Below are 19,983 nucleotides of genomic sequence, written 5' to 3'. Positions count from 1 at the left end.
AATAGATGGGCAACGTTTAACTTGCCGGATTAGCTTAGCAAGTCGCAATCCATGGGTATTGAATACAAGAGCAGTAAAAGGACCCTGTTCCTTCATTTAGAGACAAGCTGATGACCCAAAGACTGCATCACGAGACCTCGCAATATTGCACTCCCCAAGCTCCTCGTAACTTCATGCCCAATTTTTATCTTTTTCCATACGAGAAGAACGATTATCACAACTACTAAAAATTTAGGAGAAACCAGCCGATACTCAAAGCGAGACCCGAGTAAGGTGATAATACGTAAACCCAGCCGATACATTTTCGAACCCCGGATTTCAAGCGACCCAACTCCACCCGATTGGACACACTGACCACAAGCCACGGAACCCCAGAGCCTCTCCTTTTCGTCAAATGACACATAATTGCCCATCCTCATAGTCTGCAGATGCCCTATTTGACATTAGCTCTCCGTTGAAGAGTCAGGTACCGAGCTTGGAAACCCCCCCCTCAAGCCTCGTGGACAGAAAAAGTCCAATGATTCCCCGCATAATGGCGGCTCGTTCTGGAGCCCGGCCTCGTTTTCACATGCCGCCGTCTTTTCCCCTAGTTGTCCCGGCCCCATGGGTCATTGAACGGCTCCAGACTAGAATCTCCGGTTTACAAATGCAATTGACCCAGGGCATGTCTGTTGATGCCGCCATTGGGTTCTATCAGAAGCTATACTATCGCAAAACAATGTCTTTCCAGCTCTTCTTCAGATGATCAGATCCCACAGTATCAAGAATGCACACAGCCCGCTGGCCGCAAAAAAGGTATACCGTGCCGTGCTCGGCCGCTGGGTGGCCTTTTTGAGCTGTTTGTTTCCTCCGCCCACGTTATCCGCCATGGATGCCGAATCGGCCACAAGCAATTCAATGTTTTCGGACTGTGCTGTGAGGTTGTTGACCAGAAGCGTCTGGAGCTCCGAAATCTCCAACAGCGACTTTTCCGCGGTCCTGTGACGTGTCCTGTCAGTCTTCATTCTCAACGGCGCCAGAGTGTATGAGCAGAATTCAAGCGGTCTAGACCTACCGCACTTTGTCCAACGTGCTTTCGTAGTGCTCCATCATGCTTTGGTTGCCCTCCTCAAACATCTGAACCTGCTCATCCGTCAAGCCCTCTGTAATTGGAGCAGGTGATTCTTCGGTTCCAGCAGCAAAGGTGTCTCCCAACGTCGTCTGCCGATGCGGTTTGTAGGCAGTCGGGACAAACTCTGCTAAATCTCCCATCGGCAACATGCTACGACTCTTCTCCAGCTCTCTACGCAGCCTCGTCTCCATCATGTCTTGTTGCGTGCGACAACACAGCTCCAGCCGCTGCCGCAGAAACCACAGCACGCCGTCCCGATAGCCTCCCAGCTGCAGGGCTTGCGCTTCGGCTGCGGCATGTTCCGGAGATTTACTGCTGGCAAGGCCGCCGGATGCCCACGAGCCGAGGGCGCCCAGCCCCTTTGTGTACTTTTTGCGGATAATGGCCGACTCGGTCTCCCGGCGGAGCTGTTCGGCTTCGTCCAGCGATCGTATGCTCGCGTTGAGCTCTCGAATCATCTGCTTCGCATTGGCGTCGATTTCTTCTCGTTCTCGGTCGGAGAGGACTCGTGGCTGGTTCTGGGCGAGCCGGACCTGTGCTCGGCGGGGTTGCGCCGTTGAGAGATAGGCTTGTCGTACATCTTGGAGCTGCTGGTGGAGGCTGGTGATGTGCGAGTTCTGGAAGAAGCAGTCAGTTTCTAGACCTGTTCAAGCTGTATATGCAGTGTGGAATGACTGACAATTCGGTATGCCTCCTTCAGAAAGCTATCAATGTCTTCCAGAGACACCTTCTTGACGACCGGCGGCGCGTGGTGTTGCCGCAGCAGCTCGTTGAACTGCTCCGTAATGTTCACATCCGCCGGTATCGCGAAGCTTGAGCCGTCCATTTCGCCAATAGTTATCCGGCAACAGTCAATCGCGCCTGAGCAAGGCCTTGTCGCCAAAGTTGTCGCATGCACGTCATCGACATCACCAAGTTGATGGAGCTACGTATGGTGTAGCATCATTGCTGGCAGAGTTGCGATTGGCTTAGTCATCAGCGCATCCAACCCGCAAACGCACAACCTCAGCTTTCTGATTCATCCGTTCATCGATTTGCTGTTGCTGCACACAACCAACGGTCCACAACCGGCTGTGGCCCGGCCTATTCCCGCCGTTTTTCAACGTTGATTTGCCTCTTTACGACTCAGGGAGTGGACTATCTCGTTTGCCAAGTGCTGAGCGAATGGCCCACCAGCTGGGGAAGTTGACGTTTGGCCTGGTTGATCCGTCTACGAACGTTTGTCTAGACCCTCCATCACGGACTGGTGGAAAATACTGCAAGTTTGCCATGCGGACTGCAGACGTTATACCGATCCTAGCCAAGATGATGATACAACACAAGCCTCCCTCGACGGCCCGGCACGGTTACCGTTTCCCTTTCGAATGTCGAAGCATGGAGCCGGCATAAGCATGTCCAGCCAACGAGCCTGCAGAGAACCGACTTTACTTTGTACAAGTCCGGAGGCATCATTGGGCAATGCTCCGTTCTTGTTCACGGCAACCGCCACAGAGTAGTACTGCTACTATTACTTCGCACGCTGGACACGAAGCAATTGAACGAGTTAACCAACATGAAAGGCCAAGTCACATTGCTATTCGACACTCAACCATGCAGACTATTGGCAATGACTGCATGGATAGATGCGGAAAGTCACGATACGCCACCGGAGAATATTGACGCTAATGCCAAAGCAACATGGAAAGTTGTGTGTGGGCGGGAGCTAACGGCTACAGGCCGGTTTGATTCGTGGATGCAAACAGAGATCTTATGGTGTTTTCTTCCCTTTTTTGATAGCTCGGACGTCGACCGAGGAGGAAAGGGCGCGTGCTGAGTGATGCTAATTATGGCAGCGTCTTTGTTCCTTTTTGCTTCCTATGACCTTATCCTCCCTCTTCCCCTGGCGAGTTATTCCCGGGTTTTGCATGACTACCTGTAGGCGACGACTGTCATCATCATCAAGGAATGGACTTGTCTTTGGGTTAGCAGACAGCGACCTGGAACGCCGGCTTCATCTCTCGGCACCCGAGCCATGGTTCCCCGGATAAAGACTGAGACTCTGCTTGCATTCATCGTATCTGCAATGCAAGGCATCTGACGGATCATTTTGCCCGAATCGAGTCAAGACCTCTGACCCCCTGTGACCCTGGACCGGACGAAGCTGGAGGAGGAAGAAACCAGCTTTTCGAGGGGCTGATAACGGGCATCGACCGAATCTGTGGGGAAACCGAGCTTCGATCGTCCACACACAGGTGGTCTCCGCTGCTACCCTAACCGATCTGAAGCTGAGGGCATCTCATCCCTTTCTCCTCTTCCTCTTCCTGCTTTCTGATCCTTCATCGTCTTGTGCTGCCGCCCCGCCCTTCTTGTTGAAGACGCGGCCATTGCCGACTGCGTCGCCATGAAGCAAGATGGAGCAATACAGCGGGTCGACAAAGAGACATGCGAGAGCCCTCTACCGGTAGAGATCGAGCCGGACATCGAGACCACCGGGGAGCATTATCTTCATCGGAATCCGGAAGCCAAGCTCGCCGATCAGGACACCGCAGAGCTGCCAGCGAGCTACGACCAGGGCGAGGCGATTGTCGAGAATCTTGAGCTGGGCAACAGACACGCCATCAACGAGCCCTACAGCATCTTCTCCCGGCGCATGAAGATATGGATCACCATCATGGCGACCATCGCGAGCGTGGTCTCCCCAATGACTGCCCACATCTACTTCCCGGCATTGGACGCCTTGGCTGAGGAGCTCAACGTCTCGATCTCGCTCCTCAACCTGACCCTGACCTCCTACATGATCTTCCAGGGCATATCACCGACCATCTTCGGTGACTTTGGTGACATGGCCGGCCGTCGACCCGCTTTTATCGTGGCCTTTATCATTTACATCTGTGCCAACATTGGCCTCGCCTTGCAACGAAACTACGCGGCGCTCCTGGTGTTGCGCTGTCTCCAGTCAGCGGGCAGCAGCGGCACGCTCGCTCTATCGTACGCCGTCGTTGCAGACATCACGCCGACCGCCAAGAGGGGGAAGTACATGGGCTTGGTCAGTGTTGGAATCAACATTGGGCCGACGATTGGTCCGGTGATAGGGGGCCTGTTGACTCAATATCTCCAATGGCCGTCCATCTTCTGGTTCTGTGCCATCTTTGTCGCGGTATGGCTTGTTCCATGGGTCGTCACCGTTCCCGAAATGTGTCGAAACGTTGTCGGAAACGGATCAATACCGCCTCAGTCCTGGAACGTCACCGTGATTGAGTTTTTCAAGAGGAGGAAAAGGGGCGAGAAACCGCAGCATGGACCCAAGAGAAAGCTGCGGTTTCCGAATCCATTGGGCACCCTCGTCATTACCTTTGACAAGCAAATGAGCCAGATCCTGCTTATCGCAGCCATCATCTACTGCAACTTCATTCTGGTGGCGGCCACCCTGTCACCGCTCTTCACGGAGATATACCACTATAATGAACTGGAGGTCGGACTATGCTTCTTGCCGTACGGCCTTGGATGCTGCTTGACCGTTGTGCTCCAGGGATACGTGGTGGACTGGAACTACCGCCGCATTGCAAAGAAGCTGGGCGTCGATGCGAGCCATGGGCGACGAAACGAGATTGGCGATTTCCCCATCGAGTCGGCGCGCATCCAGCCCATCTACCCTTCCTTGCTTGCAGGCGCTGCCGCTGTCACCGGCTATGGCTGGGCTTTGCAGGCGGAGACGAGCGTGGCCGCGCCGCTTGTTCTTGTCTTCGCAATTGGCATGCTCGTTCCAAGCACCTTCAGCATTCTCAACACACTCATTGTTGATTTGTATCCCGGGTCGCCCGCTACGGCAGCGGCGGCCAACAATCTGGTCCGCTGCTTGTTCGGAGCCGCGGCCACTGCCGTTGTGGATCACATGATTGACGCCATGGGCCGAGGGTGGTGCTTTACGTTTCTGGCATTGCTCATGGTGGCCTGCCTGCCTTGGCTGAGATTTATCGAGAAGAGAGGTCCTCGTTGGAGGGCGGAGAAACTCAAGAGGAAGAACAGCACTGATAGCGAGCGAGCAGAGCCGGGAACGACAGAAAGGGAATGAGGCGATGACTTGACGATACGAAGCTTTGTTTTCTGAACTTCTCCTTTTGATTTCTTTCATGATTTTCCATTTTATCAAATATACACCTGCTTAAGGCATAGCGTTGCGTCTGGCATCGGAATCACATGACGGCGGCGTTGGTAAATGGACGGTTGAGCCGTTGGCAGCGTGCATGGTGTCTCATAAAAGTCGTTATCACTATACTATTAATTTCGAGGATCTTCTCTTTTCTGCTCTACAGAGCTAGGATTGCGTGCTCTACAGGCTCTCTCAGTGGTTCCCACATCAGCCAGTCGGATCGTGTTGTCCTGTAGCATGTTAGTAAACCGACACATCAGAAAAGTAGATTCCACGGTAGCTTAAAAGGGGCGGGAAAACATACGGCAACAAGCCCATAGAGTTGATCTTCCAAACGCCCACCGCCAGCGCCAAGAACTGCATGGCGACGTAGACAAGCTTGGTCTGCAGGATCTGGCCGGCGTTGCTGTCGGTCTGGAAGCGCTCAAAGGCCTGGTTGGTGGCCATGAGGCCGACGATGGGGTTCTTGAAGGCCATGAAGACCATCATGATGCTGAAGATCTGGAGGGAGCTGCCGGACATGTACATCATGATGGCGGTCATGGGGAGGCCCTTTACGGGGGCGAGGGCGACCTCCCATGCTTTCTTGAGCTTGAGGGTGTCGCGCTCCTCGGGGGAGGGGGGTTTTCGGGGCTGGGGGGCCTTGACGTCTTTGCCTTTCTGGGCGGGGAGTGTTAGCCCTTTGTCGTTGGAGCGATTATTGAGAAGGAGGTGGTGAAGCGCGCTACCTTGGGCCCGCTGGGGACGCTGGAGAAGCCTGGGGGGTCGATGATGCCGGGGACTTTGGACTTTGCGATGGGGGGGAAGTCGAGCTGGGCGGCCCAGTACGGCGCGGCAACGACGGGAGTTTCAGCCATGTTGCTGGGAGATGAACTCAATTCCAGTTCGAGTAGTAAGGGGAGGATTGACTCCTAGCCCGTTGTCGGTCTGTTCGTCGTTGCTGGCGGTTCGTCGTCTGTTTGTTCGCCCGCAATGGATGATGCAAAAAGGTGGGATTTAGTAGCTTTGACGAGAGCTTGCCGATTCCCTCTTCGTCACTGCTGTCCTTGTCCCGAGAGTCAGCCGGTGGGTCGCCGCCCAGCACCCCCAAAATTACTGGACCTCTTGAGCTCCAGCAGCTTGCAGCACAAGGCCGACCTTATCGATAGCCCCGGCCGACGAAGGCGAATCAGATGGGGGGGAACTGCACCGGTCCTTTTGGGCCTTGCATTATACCGACCCTGCCGGCGCGCTTTCCACTCCTTTTTTGACCCTTATTACCTCCCGACGGGTTTTCGCGAACCTTTGGAAGCGGGATTCCTTTTTTCTTCTATTTACTGACTTTGTTCTCTAAATCTTCCCGCCGAATCGAAACCCGAGCCTCCTTCTCAGGGGTGTGTTCTCGAACTCCAGGGATTACATAATTCTTGGTTGCGAAACCGCGACGTCGAGGAAACGAGCTTTCTGGGAAACCGCCAAACCGAAGCGGGCAGCGAAACGAAACAGGCGCGCGTGTCGATACCGATTGGTCACAGCCCTTTCGCCTCGATACAACACAAGAAAACACGTCAACGGAACGGAGTACAATTTGTTCTCAACAATAGCCGATACCACGAAACGGGGCTCGCGCGATAGATAAACACAAGTGGCATTTCGGCCGTCGTCGTCGGTGGTGTCAACGTTGCGAAGGTGTTGCAGCTGTCACCTACCCACCGGGTTTCACGAATTTAGGCGCCATTGTTAATCGACAAGGCCTTCTTCTTCTTCTATTGCCTGGAATCCATAGGCTAAGAGTGCTGCTGCTTGGGTTGCCATAGCTGGGAGCAGCCGGAGAGTGTCGCTATCAAGGGGTGACAGCGGCCGCGTGACGACGTTTCGACTAATCCGGTACGGAGCAACTATTCACACCCGATCAGGCCAGGCCAGACCACCACTTCAGCCAAGAAAAACCAGCACCAGGCCGGAAACCACGCCCAGGTTCTGCGGCGCATCGAAGTTCTGCGGGGGAGGAGGACGTGTTGGTTAATAGCCTGCCGTCACCATGTCTAACAACGGAGGTGGAGGGGACTCCAAGCTGTTCGCTCGGGTAAGCCATCTTTTCTGCTACTGTCTTTCGCCTTTCCCCCCCTTTGATGTGGCTTCTCCTCCATTCGATTTGATATACGCGGGTCTCCTGTTTCTGTCGCCTTACTCTCCCTGCCATATCTCTTTCCCACCTGCGCGCAGCGCTGAGCGAACCTTGGCTGTTCCGTCGCCTGTATTGGGAATCGTCAGAGTCGCACTCTACGGCGACGACGAGGACGACATTGCTTTGGTCGCGTTTTTTGCGAGACTGCGATAACTGCGCTGCGTTGTGCCGTTGCGCCAACATCCTTAACATCTACCCATCCCGACAATGACATTCCCTCACTAAACACGATCGCGCTCTACTGTTGCGACAATGGCTCTCCCACTCGGCTTCATCTACATGCCGGCTCTTTCGCTCGATAAGCTAAGATCATCGCAGGGCAAAGTCGCGGAGCTGCGCCTCGAGCTCAACAGCGGCGGCAAGAAGGACAAGAACTACGCGACCAAGAAGATTGCGCTCAAGCGCATCGTGGCCAACATGACGATGAGCAACAACGATATGGTCGCGCTGTTCCCTGACATCATCCAGTGCATGCACATCTCGAGTTTGGAGATTAAGAAGATGTAGGCCGTCCTTTTCCATGCCTGTGCCCCTTGCTGTACACGAGCCAGTACTCATCGGTGATGTTGTTGACAGGTGCTTTTTGTACTTGGTCAACTATGCGCGAGTTCGACCAGAGATTGCGGTCAATGCGATTCCCATTCTGGAACATGTGAGTCAATACCGACGATTGAAAGCGCCAAAGTCAGTAAAGCTAAACGATTGTGCCAGGACATGGAAGACTCAAACCCCCTCGTGCGAGCGCTCGCTCTTCGAACCATGTCATACATCCATGTGCGCGAGTTCGTGGCAGCCACAGTCCCCCTTGTCAAGCACATGTTGAGAGATTCCGACCCCTACGTACGAAAGACGGCCGCGTTCTGCGTCGCAAAGCTCTACGACCACGACAGGCACATGGTTGAGCAGTCGGACCTGATCGATCGGCTCAACTCCCTACTCAGGGACGACAACCCCACGGTCGTTGCCAGCGCGCTGGCTGGACTGATGGACATCTGGGAGAGGAGCGACGCCATCAAGCTGACCATCGACTACACCAACGCCTCCAAGATGGTGGCGATTCTAGCCGACTGTTCCGAGTAAGTTGACGTGATACATGCTTTTCTCTCAACGGGCTTTGTTAACCACCAGACAAGATGGGGTCAGACGTATATCCTCGAGGCGCTCATGTCCTACGTCCCCCAAGAATCAGGAGAAGCGTCACTGCTAGCCGAGCGAATAGCCCCCCGGCTCTCCCACTCCAACTCATCAGTTGTCCTAACCTGCATCCGAGTGATTCTGTACTTGATGAACTACATTGCAGACCAAAAGCAGATTTCGGCACTCTGCAAGAAGCTCTCTCCGCCCCTGGTGACGCTGTTGGCCAAGGGCCCCGAGGTGCAGTATCTCGCACTCAGAAACGCGCTCCTGATCCTGCAAAGACGGCCCGAGGTGCTGCGGAACGATATCCGAGTCTTTTTCTGCAAATACAACGACCCGATCTACGTCAAGGTGACCAAGCTGGAGCTCATCTTCATGCTCGCCAACGAGAAGAACATTGACGAGGTCCTCACCGAGCTGAGGGAGTACGCCACAGAGATCGACGTCCACTTCGTGCGAAAGGCTGTCCGAGCCATCGGCAAGCTTGCCATCAAGATTGAGCCCGCGGCCCGACGATGCATTGATCTGCTGCTGGAGCTGGTTGCCACCAAGGTCACGTACATCGTGCAGGAAGCTACCGTGGTGATCCGAAACATTTTCCGCAAGTATCCGAACCAGTACGAGTCCATCATCGGCACCTTGTGTGAGCATCTGGATTCGCTTGATGAGCCAGAGGCCAAGGCTGCCATGGTCTGGGTCATTGGCCAATATGCAGACCGCATAGAGAACAGCGACGCGCTGCTGGAGGACTTTTTGTACTCGTTCCAGGAGGAACCCGTTGAAGTGCAGCTGGCGCTCCTCACCGCAACCGTCAAGCTTTTCATCCAGCGGCCGACCAAGGGCCAGGAGCTGGTACCAAAGGTCCTCAAGTGGGCCACCGAAGAAACAGACAACCCCGATCTGCGTGACCGTGCCTACATGTATTGGCGACTGCTGTCGACCGACATGAACGCAGCAAAGAGCATCGTCATGGGAGAGAAGCCTCCAATCACAGCCGAGTCGGAGCGCCTGGAATCGTCGACGCTGGAGGAAATGTGCCTCAACGTCGGCACCCTGGCGACGGTGTATCTGAAGCCCGTGCAGTCCGTGTTCCGATCCGCCAGGCCGCGAAAGTTGATTCCTTCCCCGGCGTTGCAGAAGCAATACGCCTCCAACGACCTTGACAACCAGAAGAGCTTGAGCATGTTTGGCAACGGCGCCCAGCCTACTAACATCGATCTTCGGACGCGCAATGCGGCCGCCGCACCAGCTGCTAATGGGGGAAACCTAGCACAGGCAGTCAACGACGCAGACGCCTACTTCTCCAGCATTGGGACGCAGCAGATGGCCGCCATGAGAATAGACGGCGGAGACGATGGATACGGTGGAGGAGGGGGCAATGCCACTGGCTATGTGGTGAACGCCCTGGCGCCACAAGCAGTGCTGCAGCCGGCGCATGGCGAGGGAAGCAACGGCGATTTGTTGGTCTTGTAAACAGGACACGGCAAAGAAAGCCTTTGGTGACGCCTTGGGACGAAGAGATGTCGAATCATGGGATGAACCGATATCTGTTACTTATTGCAACGAGTTTATATACCTTGCCTTGCTGGAGGAAGCCTGTACGATCTGATTAGAATGTCGACTTATCAACTGAATAATTTGAAGTATACCCATACATACCTTATAGTTGGATGAAGATCCTCACATATCTTATAGCAGGACGAAGACCCAATATCATGCATGATTCATCGTGACAGATCGACTGCTTTTGTGACTTGGTGTTTTCGAAACTTGTAGTTCAGCAAATGAGGTCTCGTCACACTTCCTCGAAAAAGAGACCTTCCATTATCGTCGCATTGCTTGCGTTTCCGCAAAACACGGGCAACAAACGCCTTGTGGAGCCGAGAACTCGTAGCACGGCATTCTGCATGTTGTGGAGAAGCGAGAGGGTCTTTGGGAGATTGGCGTGATTTTGCCTGGGTTCATTTGCGGGACGATGGGCTGCGAGGTGGAGGTTGTCGTAGCATTTTGCAGGCATCCTCGGGATCGTGATATTAATTCAATATCGAAGTGGTGCCAATGTCATTAGATCATACCTTTAGGCGTACCGATACATAGTAGTAGCTGGAACGAGGAATATCCCATACGTGTATTTTGAATCTGGTAAGGTAATCACCGTGGCATCTTCGATCCACCATCCGACTGCTTGACTTCATGCAACCTCGGGTAATCTCCTTAGTGCCTGCGCTCAGTCTCAGGAGGAGGATAGGCGGCCTTTGTGGGAGCTGGCTCTCGACACCAGTTTTGCACCTCGAAGTGTCACAGTACGGCTAGCGTCTCTTTTCGTTGCCGTGCTTTGCTCGCGCAGCCCATCCCTGTGCCATCCCCAGCGCAAGCCCTTTGCGCGCATGTTAGGCGTGAGCCTTGTGGGGTCATCGTAGCCGGGAACAGCGGCAGCAAGCGGAGCTCATACTGACTTGTAAGGCGTCTGAAACGGAAATTGCAGAGTGCTATCGCGTATTACTTCGTCCTTTGACATCCGTCCTCTGAAGTTTGAGTTCACTTTCCGCTGCAGTGATGGAATGGCAGTACTCGTACTGGCCAGTGATGTGTTTAGAGTTTTGTGTGCCTGTCAGACGAGAGGGTGGAGGGTTGGCAAGAGAGAGGCGTCGTTAGACCGGTGATGTCCCTGGTATGGTGTAAGGAGAACTTCATAGCGTCAGCCGGCGACATGGTCAGGACGCATACCAGCGCAAGGCCTCTGGAAGAGCTAAGCGGGGCATAGCAAGAACGCATGAGTATAGGTAGGTATAATACCATACCATGAGTTCAGTCATAACGTCGATCGATTATTCACAGCTTCCGATGCTCGCCGTCGTGGTTTGGTCGGCGATAGATGTGGGGAGCAGAAGCAACTGACAGCAACTGGTTGACTTCATCGTTACTCCGAATACTCGACGTCAAGAGTCATGATGCAGCCGCACTAGAGTTCTAAGGATAAGATGCACAGTACAGCGGGCACTTCGTATAATACCGCCGTCAAGGACGGTGATTCCGTGTCCAATAGCGCAGCACCATTTGCGAAGGACTCGTGTCCGACAATGGCCCAATTTCCCAAGAAGAATGCCTGAGTGAGATGGGCTGAGCCCGTTTCGATTGACTTTGTTTACTTCGTACAGGGTACTCACCATTGTTTTGACTGACCTGAGATGGGATCGTGCATCGTTGCCCCGGTTCTGGCGTTGGACCGAATGGCTTGAAAACGGCATCGCTTTCCCGGGTGGGAAGGTTAAGAGCGGCAGATGGATGGCTGGGGCAGGGGGCTTCTTCATCATGCATGAAGAAGCCGATGTGCGTGAGAGGACTTGCAAAGAAGCGGTGCGTCAGGATGAAGTGTTCACTGCAGGGCGAGTCACTAGCCGCTGGCCGTCCCATCACTAACGGCGGAAGATAATCGCCCAATGGACCGTCCGGCAGCCATGAGTGGCGCCATCGTCTGGAGGGTGTATAGCAGGGCTGGTAGGTTAGTACGCATCATGAAGCCGATATGCGAGCTTGGTGCCTTTTGGTGCGCCACGACGTAAGATTCGAATCGATTCGGCTCCAGGTCTCGGCGGCAGCTGTGACTCGTTTGAGGCTGGCAAATGAAGAGACGTGAGGTGCCTGGCACTTGTTCGCGATAGTCCGTATGTGATCTGGTGGCTGCTCAAGACTGTCTGATCTTTCGGGATGGGGCTTTTAAGGGCAGAGTCTGGAGTTCGAGACTGGTGAGGAATTGGATTTACTACCGTAAGGTACGGCATTGGATACAAAGCGCCTTGTGATGCTGCGCGCCTTCCTTTCGTTTAGTATTCACATCTCACCGTCATTCATGTCATCAAGCGGGAAGGTGCTTCCTGGGCACTTGAAATGTCCGCAGTTCTCACCGACAAGACGGCAGAAAAAAAAGAGTCTGCTTCATTTCGAGCCATCACAGCGAATGACCTCCAATTTCTAACATCAGCACCTGCCACTGGGTTGTATCAGCAAAGACACCACCAAACCTTTCTTTCTTTCTTTGTTACATAGCACAGACCCGGACCATCTGCTCTTGTTCCCCGCGCCACTGCGTTCGTCTTGTGTTCGTATGCGGACATCGTCGTGTCCGGTCGGCGCTACACTGACAGGGGTCTGCTCGGCCGCTTCGCTGTGATTGATTACCTGGGAAGACGGAGGTCGCTTCGTGCTGAAGGCGATAACGATCCCCGTACCAAATACCAAGTACTCGCCCTCACACTTTCGCCGCTGGTCCTGCGGCTGCTCATTATTTCCTGACGACTGCCCCTGTATGTAGGCATGCAAAAATAGGGAATCGGAAGGGCAGAACGAAAGGGCGGCGCTCACCGAACCTGGGCGCTCCACACCTCTGTCCGTTGAACTGCGAGGCGTGCAGCTTTTCCGCCTGCGTTGGGCAAAGCGACAAAAGCAGCCATTCTTGACCTCGCCAGCGCTTGATTTCGCTAGCGCATTCGTCGCTCGTTCTTTGCATTCTAGCCGGAGTCCCGCTCATCGTTTCCTCCTCCCCACCACACCCCCGTGTCCCCGGAAGTTGAATCTGGGCTGGTCGCTGAGCCTGCCGCTGGTTCGTTGATTTGATCTACCAAGTCGTCGACTGACTGGCTCCGTCCCAGAGGCGCCTTTTTTCCCTTTTTCCCTTTGACATCCCATCTATCCTTAACACTCCCTGCGCAGCCAGTCTCCAGCCGAGACGGTCAAGCCCACCCTATTGCATTGGAAACGCTCGTTACAACTCCAGCGACATACACGTTTTATTTTCCTACGCGCCCTCTTCACCGTTGATGAATTGAGCCGTTTGTTACGCTCCTTTGCCGACGTCGCCAACCCCCTTTGGTGGTGCTGCACCGATCCCGCATTCCTCACGCTTCGCCGCGCCGACTCCCTACTGAAACATGTCGGCTGCTGCGGACTCGACCACGACCGGTGGCAGTGCCGCTCCTGGCAACGATTCAGGCCTCGAGCAACCTACCGATGCTGTGCAGATGAAGAATATCCCTCAGACGTCCGAGGTAGATGAGAAATCTAGCGACGAGGCGACAAATGATGCGGCCAAGGATGCTCCCGTTGACGCGACGGCATCGGCCGACCCTGTGTCCGCCGATCACAGCGAGGTACCCGCTGCGCCCTCATCAAAAGGCAAGGAGGTGGACAATTCTTCTGTGCCTTTGGCCGAACCAGAAGCTGCCAAGGACAAGGACGACCGCACACACGACATCCCCGAGCCCGAGAGAGCTCAGCATGTGGTCGCTCAGCAAGAACCCCCCAAGGAGCAAGAGCGCGTCCCCATCGACGTGCCACCCAAGGAGGAGAAGTCCAAGGAGGAAAAGCAGGAGGAGTCAGCCATGGCCATCGGCCCGGCTGACGAAGAGATCAAGCCTGCTGGATCTGGCGCCGACAGTGGCCCAGTCTGCAACATCACCCTGCTACTGGCCTCTGGCAGCCGACATCCGTACAAAATCGACGCGAAATATTTGAGCAAAAGGCATGTCGCAATGCCGGACGAGGACGAGAACGGCAAGCCCGATCCTTTCAGCATCAGCATCTACACATTGAAGGAGCTGATTCTGCGCGAGTGGAGGTCTGACTGGGAGGCCAAACCTGCCAGCCCGACCAGCATACGGCTCATTCATTTTGGCAAATTACTGGATGATAAGGAGCAGCTGAAGAGTATGTATCACCTCATCCTTTCAGTTCCCCCTGCGCCTGTTTACCTTGGACGCTGGTTATCTTACTTTCCGAGTCATCTACTTACAATGGCGACAGAATACCAGTTTAGCCACGACAGCCCCAATGTGGTCCACATGAGCATCCGGCCCCAGGATCTTGATGAGGAGGAACCCAAGACCGGGAGCAAGAGCCTCCCTGCTGGCGCCGCCGACGGGGACCGCGTCCGAGAGGGGCGCTGCTGTATTATTCTATAAAGCGTTCTTAGCGTGTGGAATGGACAGCGCTCGCGGTTGCGGTCTCTCATGTTTTCTCTTGTTAATAATCTCTGTTGGCAATTGCAGATGGCAGGACACTACAAGGATGTGTTTGTTTGCATAGACCTTTGTCCTCAGAGACTGGCATCTGGGCCGGTGCCCAAGTGGGCTCCTGAGAATCAACTGACCTGTGCGTGAAAGCACTCAACGTTCCAGATCTACCTGCATGCGAAAACGGGTCCATTGTCTCTCATCCATTTCTGTTTCTTTAGCAGCATCTTCGTGCTGCCCTGACGCTTTTTTCTTTCAGTGTTTGCACCCCTTTTGTTTGTGTTTTTATTTGCGCTGCTTGAGTTTGCCTTTCCACGTTTAGCCATACAGGGAAGCAGCGCGATGGGTATCTAAGACGCGGAAGAATCGGGAAAATAGGGAGTCATCACCGGCGCATCATCATATTAGTTGTTCATGTACAATTGTAGCCTCTACTTTGATTTTTATACGCTCCTTTTTCATAATGTCGATGGACTAAGCCCCCAGCGTGGGAGGTGGATGTTGTTGTTGCAGGATAGAAATGCAGAACATATTGTATCATGTCATGCCATAAAATGCGGATGATAATGATAGTCTCTTCTACGAGATAATGTGTCTTGCTTGTGCTTTCAATTTTTCATTATTTTTTTGTTCTTATAGTTTGCTAAATCTATGTCCTGGTATTGGATACAAAGGCATGTCACCGTCTTCCGAAAGAAGCCTGTCTATCCGGCATACATGGTGATTCGTAACCTTTCTCTGACCTCTCTTTCTTTCCATTGCCGGCCGTGTTCCCCCCTTAGTGAATCTTGAGCTTCTTCTCCATCTCGTCGTGGAAGCCAGCCACAGCCCTCGTCTCGCTGCCGGTGAAGACGTCGTCCCAGGTAATGGTGTCCTCGCGGCCCTTGAGGATGTCCTCGTGGACGCTGGGCAGCCCGCCGCCGAGGGCCATGGGCCGCCACTCGCCGTCGCGGACGATCTTGAGCTCCATGCCTCGGCGGATGGGCTCGGCGATGCCAAAGGTGCGGCGGAGGGACTCCATGCGGACGGCCTCCTGGGTGGCTTCCCAGGACTTGAGGCGGGCCTCGAGGGGGTGCGTCGAGACGGGCTTGTTGGCGGCGGCGTCGAAGGGGGAGAGGCCGACGCCGTGGCGGAGGGTGTCGTGGATGCCCGGGGCGGAGGGGGCGGAGGAGGTGTGGTCTGTGTGGGAGAAGGTTGAGGGGCCGTTGGCGGCGGGGACGATTCGGAGGGACTGCGCGATAAGGGGACGTTTGAGTTAGCTGGAGGGACAGAGGAGAGGGAGGAGGAGGGATGGATATGGATGGGTGGATGGCTTTACCATGACGGCTGTGAGGATGTGTTGCGGATGAGAGGAGGAGAGGTGTGGTTGTTGTGGAAGGCGAGCTGTTCTGACTGTTATGTAGCCAGCTAGAAGAGGAGAGGCAGAGAGAAAAGGGAGCCTGGAGGATTGTCGTCGTTTGGCGATTCGCTGGTTGATGGTGATGCTGCTTCAATGTCTTGACAGGCTCCAGCAGCCTCGCGTCCCAGCTTCGAGGTCCCCACATGCGCTTTGCGAAGGAGGGGTACGTATCTTTTTATGTCATCATCTGCCCGGCTAACCCGAAAGGGTAACACAGAGCTGTATCATTGAATTGGGCCCGATCGCGGAGAAAGTTGATGTTGACACTCAATCTGTGCAAATGAGAGGTGACGTTTGATGAGTGCGGACTGAGTAAGCTGGTGGTCTGTTTGACGTGGATTTCTGTTCTCACTTCTTTTTGTCGATTTTTTCAATTTCTGGCCTCTGTGACTCCAATTGGAGTAGACGGCACTGTCTACATCTCCCCGTCCCCTTTCGTCCCAATAACACGAATCAGCCATAGTAGAGGAGGTTCTTCACCAGAGATATCAGCCATGATCAGGAATATCCCGCCTTCAGCGCGAGCGCCAATCGTTCGCATCGCCAACGGCACATTCTATCGGCACCACCCAAACTCCCATTCAGCACATGCCAATCCGGCCCTGTTCAAAAATCTCAACTTCGAGCTGCCCTCGTCAACGCCTAAGCCACACAATTGGTGCGTTGTGGGACCTTCACTGTCCGGGAAGACGACCTTCCTGCAGGTGCTGAGAGGACGCTTGATATGTGAGCCCCCTACGGCGAGATCGTATCCGTATCTGTCGTCAGAGGCTGTGCCGCCGAGGCTGAGGACGCCCAGCAAAGCTATTCAGTATGTTGGATTTGACGCTGAGCAGGGGGCGGGAGGATTGGGTGGTGCGGTCACGACATCGGCGTATCTTTCTGCACGGTATGAATCTCGAAGAGAGATCACCGATTTCTCGCTACGAGACTTTCTGTTGGGCAACACGGAGCTGAATCCTGCCAAGACACCAGGCCAGGAGAGCGAAGAAGAAGGCGGGATATCTACTGAGCTTTTGAAGCGAGTCGTCAAGGACCTCAGGCTAGAGCATCTGCTCGATCTGCCCGTGACGTTCCTCAGCAATGGTCAAGGCAGGAGGGCAAGAATAGCCCGTGCGCTGCTGACAAGGCCTGAGGTCCTGCTTCTAGACGAGCCTTTCATGGGCCTTGATCCTCCTACGGTAACTGGACTGAGTCCATTGTTGGAGTCTCTTGCTGAGAAGGCAAACCCGCGATTGGTACTGAGCGCAAGGCCTCAGGACCCTCTGCCGGAATGGATCACGCACTTGGTGTACCTGAGAATGGACTGCCAGATTGAGTCAATGGGACCCAAGGAGGTGGTGCTGGATGGCCTGAAAAAGTATGTCCATGGTGTGAGGGTGGGCGGAATAACAGAAGATGAAAAGCTGCCGGTACACACCTTGGCTGATATTGGGCGAGTGCTGTCCAAGGACGCCTTGACAGCCCACTCGGCGTCTTCATCTTCAGCCTCGTCTCACTTGCAGAAGCCTGTCAATCCCAATGCCGAACCCCTGGTTGAGATGGATGGATGTCAAGTCCGTTATGGCGACAAGATTGCGCTGGGCAACTGGTCACAGAAGACACCTGAAGGTGACAGACCCGGACTGATCTGGACCGTTCGACGTGGCGAGCGTTGGGGCGTCTTTGGTCCCAATGGCTCGGGCAAGACGACCATTGTTTCTCTGTTGGGCTCAGATCACCCGCAGACATACTCCCTGCCCATCAAGCTCTTTGGACGCAGCCGTCTTCCCGAACCCGGCTCAGGACAGCTGCCGCTCACGTTCTGGGACATTCAGTCCCGCATCGGCCATTCCAGTCCCGAAGTCCACCAGCACATGCCGAGGAGCCACACCATCAGACAGGTGATTGAGAATGCCTGGGCGGAGACGTTTGGTGCGAAACCAAAGCTGAATGCTGAAGCGAGCGCGAAAGTCGAGGCGGCGCTCAGGTGGTTTGAGCCTGAGCTGAAGCCCAACAGCGCCGCTGGCAGCGAGGGCCTGAAATGGGCCGACGACTACATGTTTGGCGAGGTTTCCTTTAGCGCTCAGCGCGTGGCGCTGTTTATTCGATCCATGATCAAGGGGCCTGATATCGTCGTCTTGGATGAGTCGTTTAGCGGCATGGACGACGCTGTGCGCGACAAGTGCACGCTGTTTCTCACCGAGGGAGAAGCAAAGACGTACGTAGGCGAGGAGATTGTCGAGAGCCAGCAGTCCAAGGATGGTACGGTCAAGGTGAAGGGGCTGTCGGACCAGCAGGCGCTGATTTGCATTGCGCACATCAAGGAGGAGGTGCCGGACTGTGTGAGGGAGTGGATTTGCTTGCCGGAGGCCAATACGGGACTGCCTGCGAGGTTTGGGAGACTGGATGGTGCGCTGAGGGAAGAGGAGGGGAGATGGAATGAGATTTGGGGGTTTTAGATATAAGTTGGTGGAATTGTAGATGAGACTTTGTATGAATGGTTGTTGGCGGGCTTATCCGTCTGTAGCGGGCTTACATGAACTGTGAGAGGTCGGTATAACTTGGAATCATCAATGGATGCCATCATCTTTGAGCAACGATTTAAAAATTTCCATCCAATAAGCAGATACGAATGATTTCCATCGCAGCTGTTTGTAAATTTGGCAGTTGTGAGGCATGTGAAAAGTGTCTCGTGATGCTGCATAGCAGGAGGCACAGGGTAGCGCACGTGAGTCCCCCTTGCGCGCCTCTTTCCGACGTCATCTCGACTTTTCGCAACTTCGCTTCTCGACAAAACTGTCTACTTCTCCGCCATTTCATGTCACGTATCCCGCCTCGCCACTCATCTAAGCACATTACAGCATATAGAACTCATCCAAGCACATTACAGCATATAGAACGTTCCAACGCGTCTGTTGTACTGAAAATACGCGGATTTGAGCCAGAAGATATATGGAGTTCCACCGCCGCCATGTCCGACGAAGAGACGCTCACGACGGCATGCTGCGCGCCGCTCAGTTCACTCAATAAACCCATCGAAGTCAGCGAACTACGGCACGTCAAACCTTTACTCTCTTCTCTCTTGGGCCTTTCACCACCGTTCCCTTCATATCTGGAAAGCTGTGCTAACGAATACCCCAGGGCCGATGAATCGAGCGCCTTCTTCCAATGGCCCCTTCCAGCCCCCCTCATATTCATCAACGAAAGCAGCGACGCGCGAGACCACTGCGCCAATGAAAGAAGTAAACCTCATCCCCAAGAATTCTCTCATCGCTCCAATCATTCCTATTTCATCTCCTCCCCGCAAAACCTTTGACATCGTCTCGTGTGTGATTTGTGGCTAAAAAAACATTCAACTGCAGCCTTCCTCTCGTACCTCCGCCTGTCCATCTACATGGCCATCGTCTCCGTCGCAATCACAGTCTCGTTCCACATCTACCGCACCCCCAGCGAGCTCGAGCGCCAGGTGGCCAAGCCGCTGGGGGCCATCTTTTGGGTCTTGTCCGTTGTGACGCTCGCTGTTGGGGCCGGAAACTATATAAGTGAGTATCTCCGTCCTCTTTCTCTATCTGATCTTCTTACTGCGATCCTTTTTCTTTTTGGGTTGGTGAGGTTGATTAGATTTGCCGTGTGTTGCAGGGACTGTCAATTTGTATGGTCGGAGAGCGGCCATTGTGCAGTCTGGCTGGAAGACACAAATTGTAAGTCTACCTGTCTCTTGGAGCAAAAGTCTGCGGTGCGTACTGACTTCGATGTCACAGGTGCTGGGCATAATAGCCGCTTCAATCATTGGAACGTGCATCATACTCCTCGTCATAGACAAAGTACGCCAAAAGTGAATTTACATAGCAGGTTGATGTCTTGCGACGTGATGCACGAATATGTTTCTTTCCTCTCCAGTCCGGGGAATGGTCTCACGATTCTCGGAATGCTCAGCTCCTGCAAGAAATGCATACATATATTGCCCATTCGTATAGTGCGAGAATTGTATATACATGTGCCCATTGATACGAAAAAGACCGGTAAGAATCCCAATGCCGTTATAATACA

The 19,983-nt window shown here is 54.1% G+C and overlaps 9 protein-coding genes across 9 annotated transcripts; 6 read left to right on the top strand and 3 right to left on the bottom strand.

Moving 5' to 3' along the window:
• Window positions 1–737: 737 nt before the first annotated feature.
• CCMA1212_004555 (Syntaxin UFE1) lies at window positions 738–1,937 on the bottom strand (the record flags this gene model as incomplete). Its single annotated transcript, XM_073701853.1, has 3 exons — window positions 738–978; window positions 1,055–1,728; window positions 1,791–1,937. The coding sequence occupies 3 exons, from the start codon at window positions 1,935–1,937 to the stop codon at window positions 738–740; spliced, it is 1,062 nt and encodes a 353-aa protein (XP_073559709.1).
• Window positions 1,938–3,491: 1,554 nt separating this feature from the next.
• On the top strand, window positions 3,492–5,162 carry CCMA1212_004554 (Quinidine resistance protein 1; the record flags this gene model as incomplete). The annotated part of the gene is made up of 1 exon (XM_073701852.1): window positions 3,492–5,162. One exon carries the CDS (start codon window positions 3,492–3,494, stop codon window positions 5,160–5,162), a length of 1,671 nt encoding a protein of 556 aa, XP_073559708.1.
• Window positions 5,163–5,397: 235 nt separating this feature from the next.
• On the bottom strand, window positions 5,398–6,097 carry CCMA1212_004553 (uncharacterized protein; the record flags this gene model as incomplete). The annotated part of the gene is made up of 3 exons (XM_073701851.1): window positions 5,398–5,470; window positions 5,545–5,900; window positions 5,969–6,097. The coding sequence occupies 3 exons, from the start codon at window positions 6,095–6,097 to the stop codon at window positions 5,398–5,400; spliced, it is 558 nt and encodes a 185-aa protein (XP_073559711.1).
• Window positions 6,098–7,260: 1,163 nt separating this feature from the next.
• Window positions 7,261–7,560, top strand: CCMA1212_004552 (uncharacterized protein; the record flags this gene model as incomplete). The annotated part of the gene is made up of 1 exon (XM_073701850.1): window positions 7,261–7,560. The coding sequence occupies one exon, from the start codon at window positions 7,261–7,263 to the stop codon at window positions 7,558–7,560; it is 300 nt and encodes a 99-aa protein (XP_073559710.1).
• A 99-nt stretch (window positions 7,561–7,659) lies between these two features.
• CCMA1212_004551 (AP-1 complex subunit beta) lies at window positions 7,660–10,017 on the top strand (the record flags this gene model as incomplete). Its single annotated transcript, XM_073701849.1, has 4 exons — window positions 7,660–7,910; window positions 7,984–8,059; window positions 8,119–8,483; window positions 8,541–10,017. The coding sequence occupies 4 exons, from the start codon at window positions 7,660–7,662 to the stop codon at window positions 10,015–10,017; spliced, it is 2,169 nt and encodes a 722-aa protein (XP_073559713.1).
• A 3,455-nt stretch (window positions 10,018–13,472) lies between these two features.
• On the top strand, window positions 13,473–14,501 carry CCMA1212_004550 (uncharacterized protein; the record flags this gene model as incomplete). Its single annotated transcript, XM_073701848.1, has 1 exon — window positions 13,473–14,501. The coding sequence occupies one exon, from the start codon at window positions 13,473–13,475 to the stop codon at window positions 14,499–14,501; it is 1,029 nt and encodes a 342-aa protein (XP_073559712.1).
• An 829-nt stretch (window positions 14,502–15,330) lies between these two features.
• Window positions 15,331–15,873, bottom strand: CCMA1212_004548 (Proteasome maturation factor UMP1; the record flags this gene model as incomplete). The annotated part of the gene is made up of 2 exons (XM_073701846.1): window positions 15,331–15,783; window positions 15,871–15,873. The coding sequence occupies 2 exons, from the start codon at window positions 15,871–15,873 to the stop codon at window positions 15,331–15,333; spliced, it is 456 nt and encodes a 151-aa protein (XP_073559337.1).
• On the top strand, window positions 15,443–15,811 carry CCMA1212_004549 (uncharacterized protein; the record flags this gene model as incomplete). Its single annotated transcript, XM_073701847.1, has 1 exon — window positions 15,443–15,811. One exon carries the CDS (start codon window positions 15,443–15,445, stop codon window positions 15,809–15,811), a length of 369 nt encoding a protein of 122 aa, XP_073559336.1.
• Window positions 15,874–16,445: 572 nt separating the features above from the next.
• On the top strand, window positions 16,446–19,772 carry CCMA1212_004547 (uncharacterized protein; the record flags this gene model as incomplete). Its single annotated transcript, XM_073701845.1, has 4 exons — window positions 16,446–18,342; window positions 19,296–19,475; window positions 19,573–19,634; window positions 19,695–19,772. The coding sequence occupies 4 exons, from the start codon at window positions 16,446–16,448 to the stop codon at window positions 19,770–19,772; spliced, it is 2,217 nt and encodes a 738-aa protein (XP_073559343.1).
• Window positions 19,773–19,983: the final 211 nt, after the last annotated feature.

Source organism: Trichoderma ghanense (assembly GCF_004382785.1).
Source record: "Trichoderma ghanense strain CCMA-1212 chromosome Unknown scaffold_4, whole genome shotgun sequence".
In the NCBI taxonomy this organism is placed as follows: domain Eukaryota; kingdom Fungi; phylum Ascomycota; class Sordariomycetes; order Hypocreales; family Hypocreaceae; genus Trichoderma; species Trichoderma ghanense.
The sequence above is the reverse complement of the archived record's forward strand: the minus strand, read 5'-3'. Positions and strand labels throughout refer to the sequence as shown.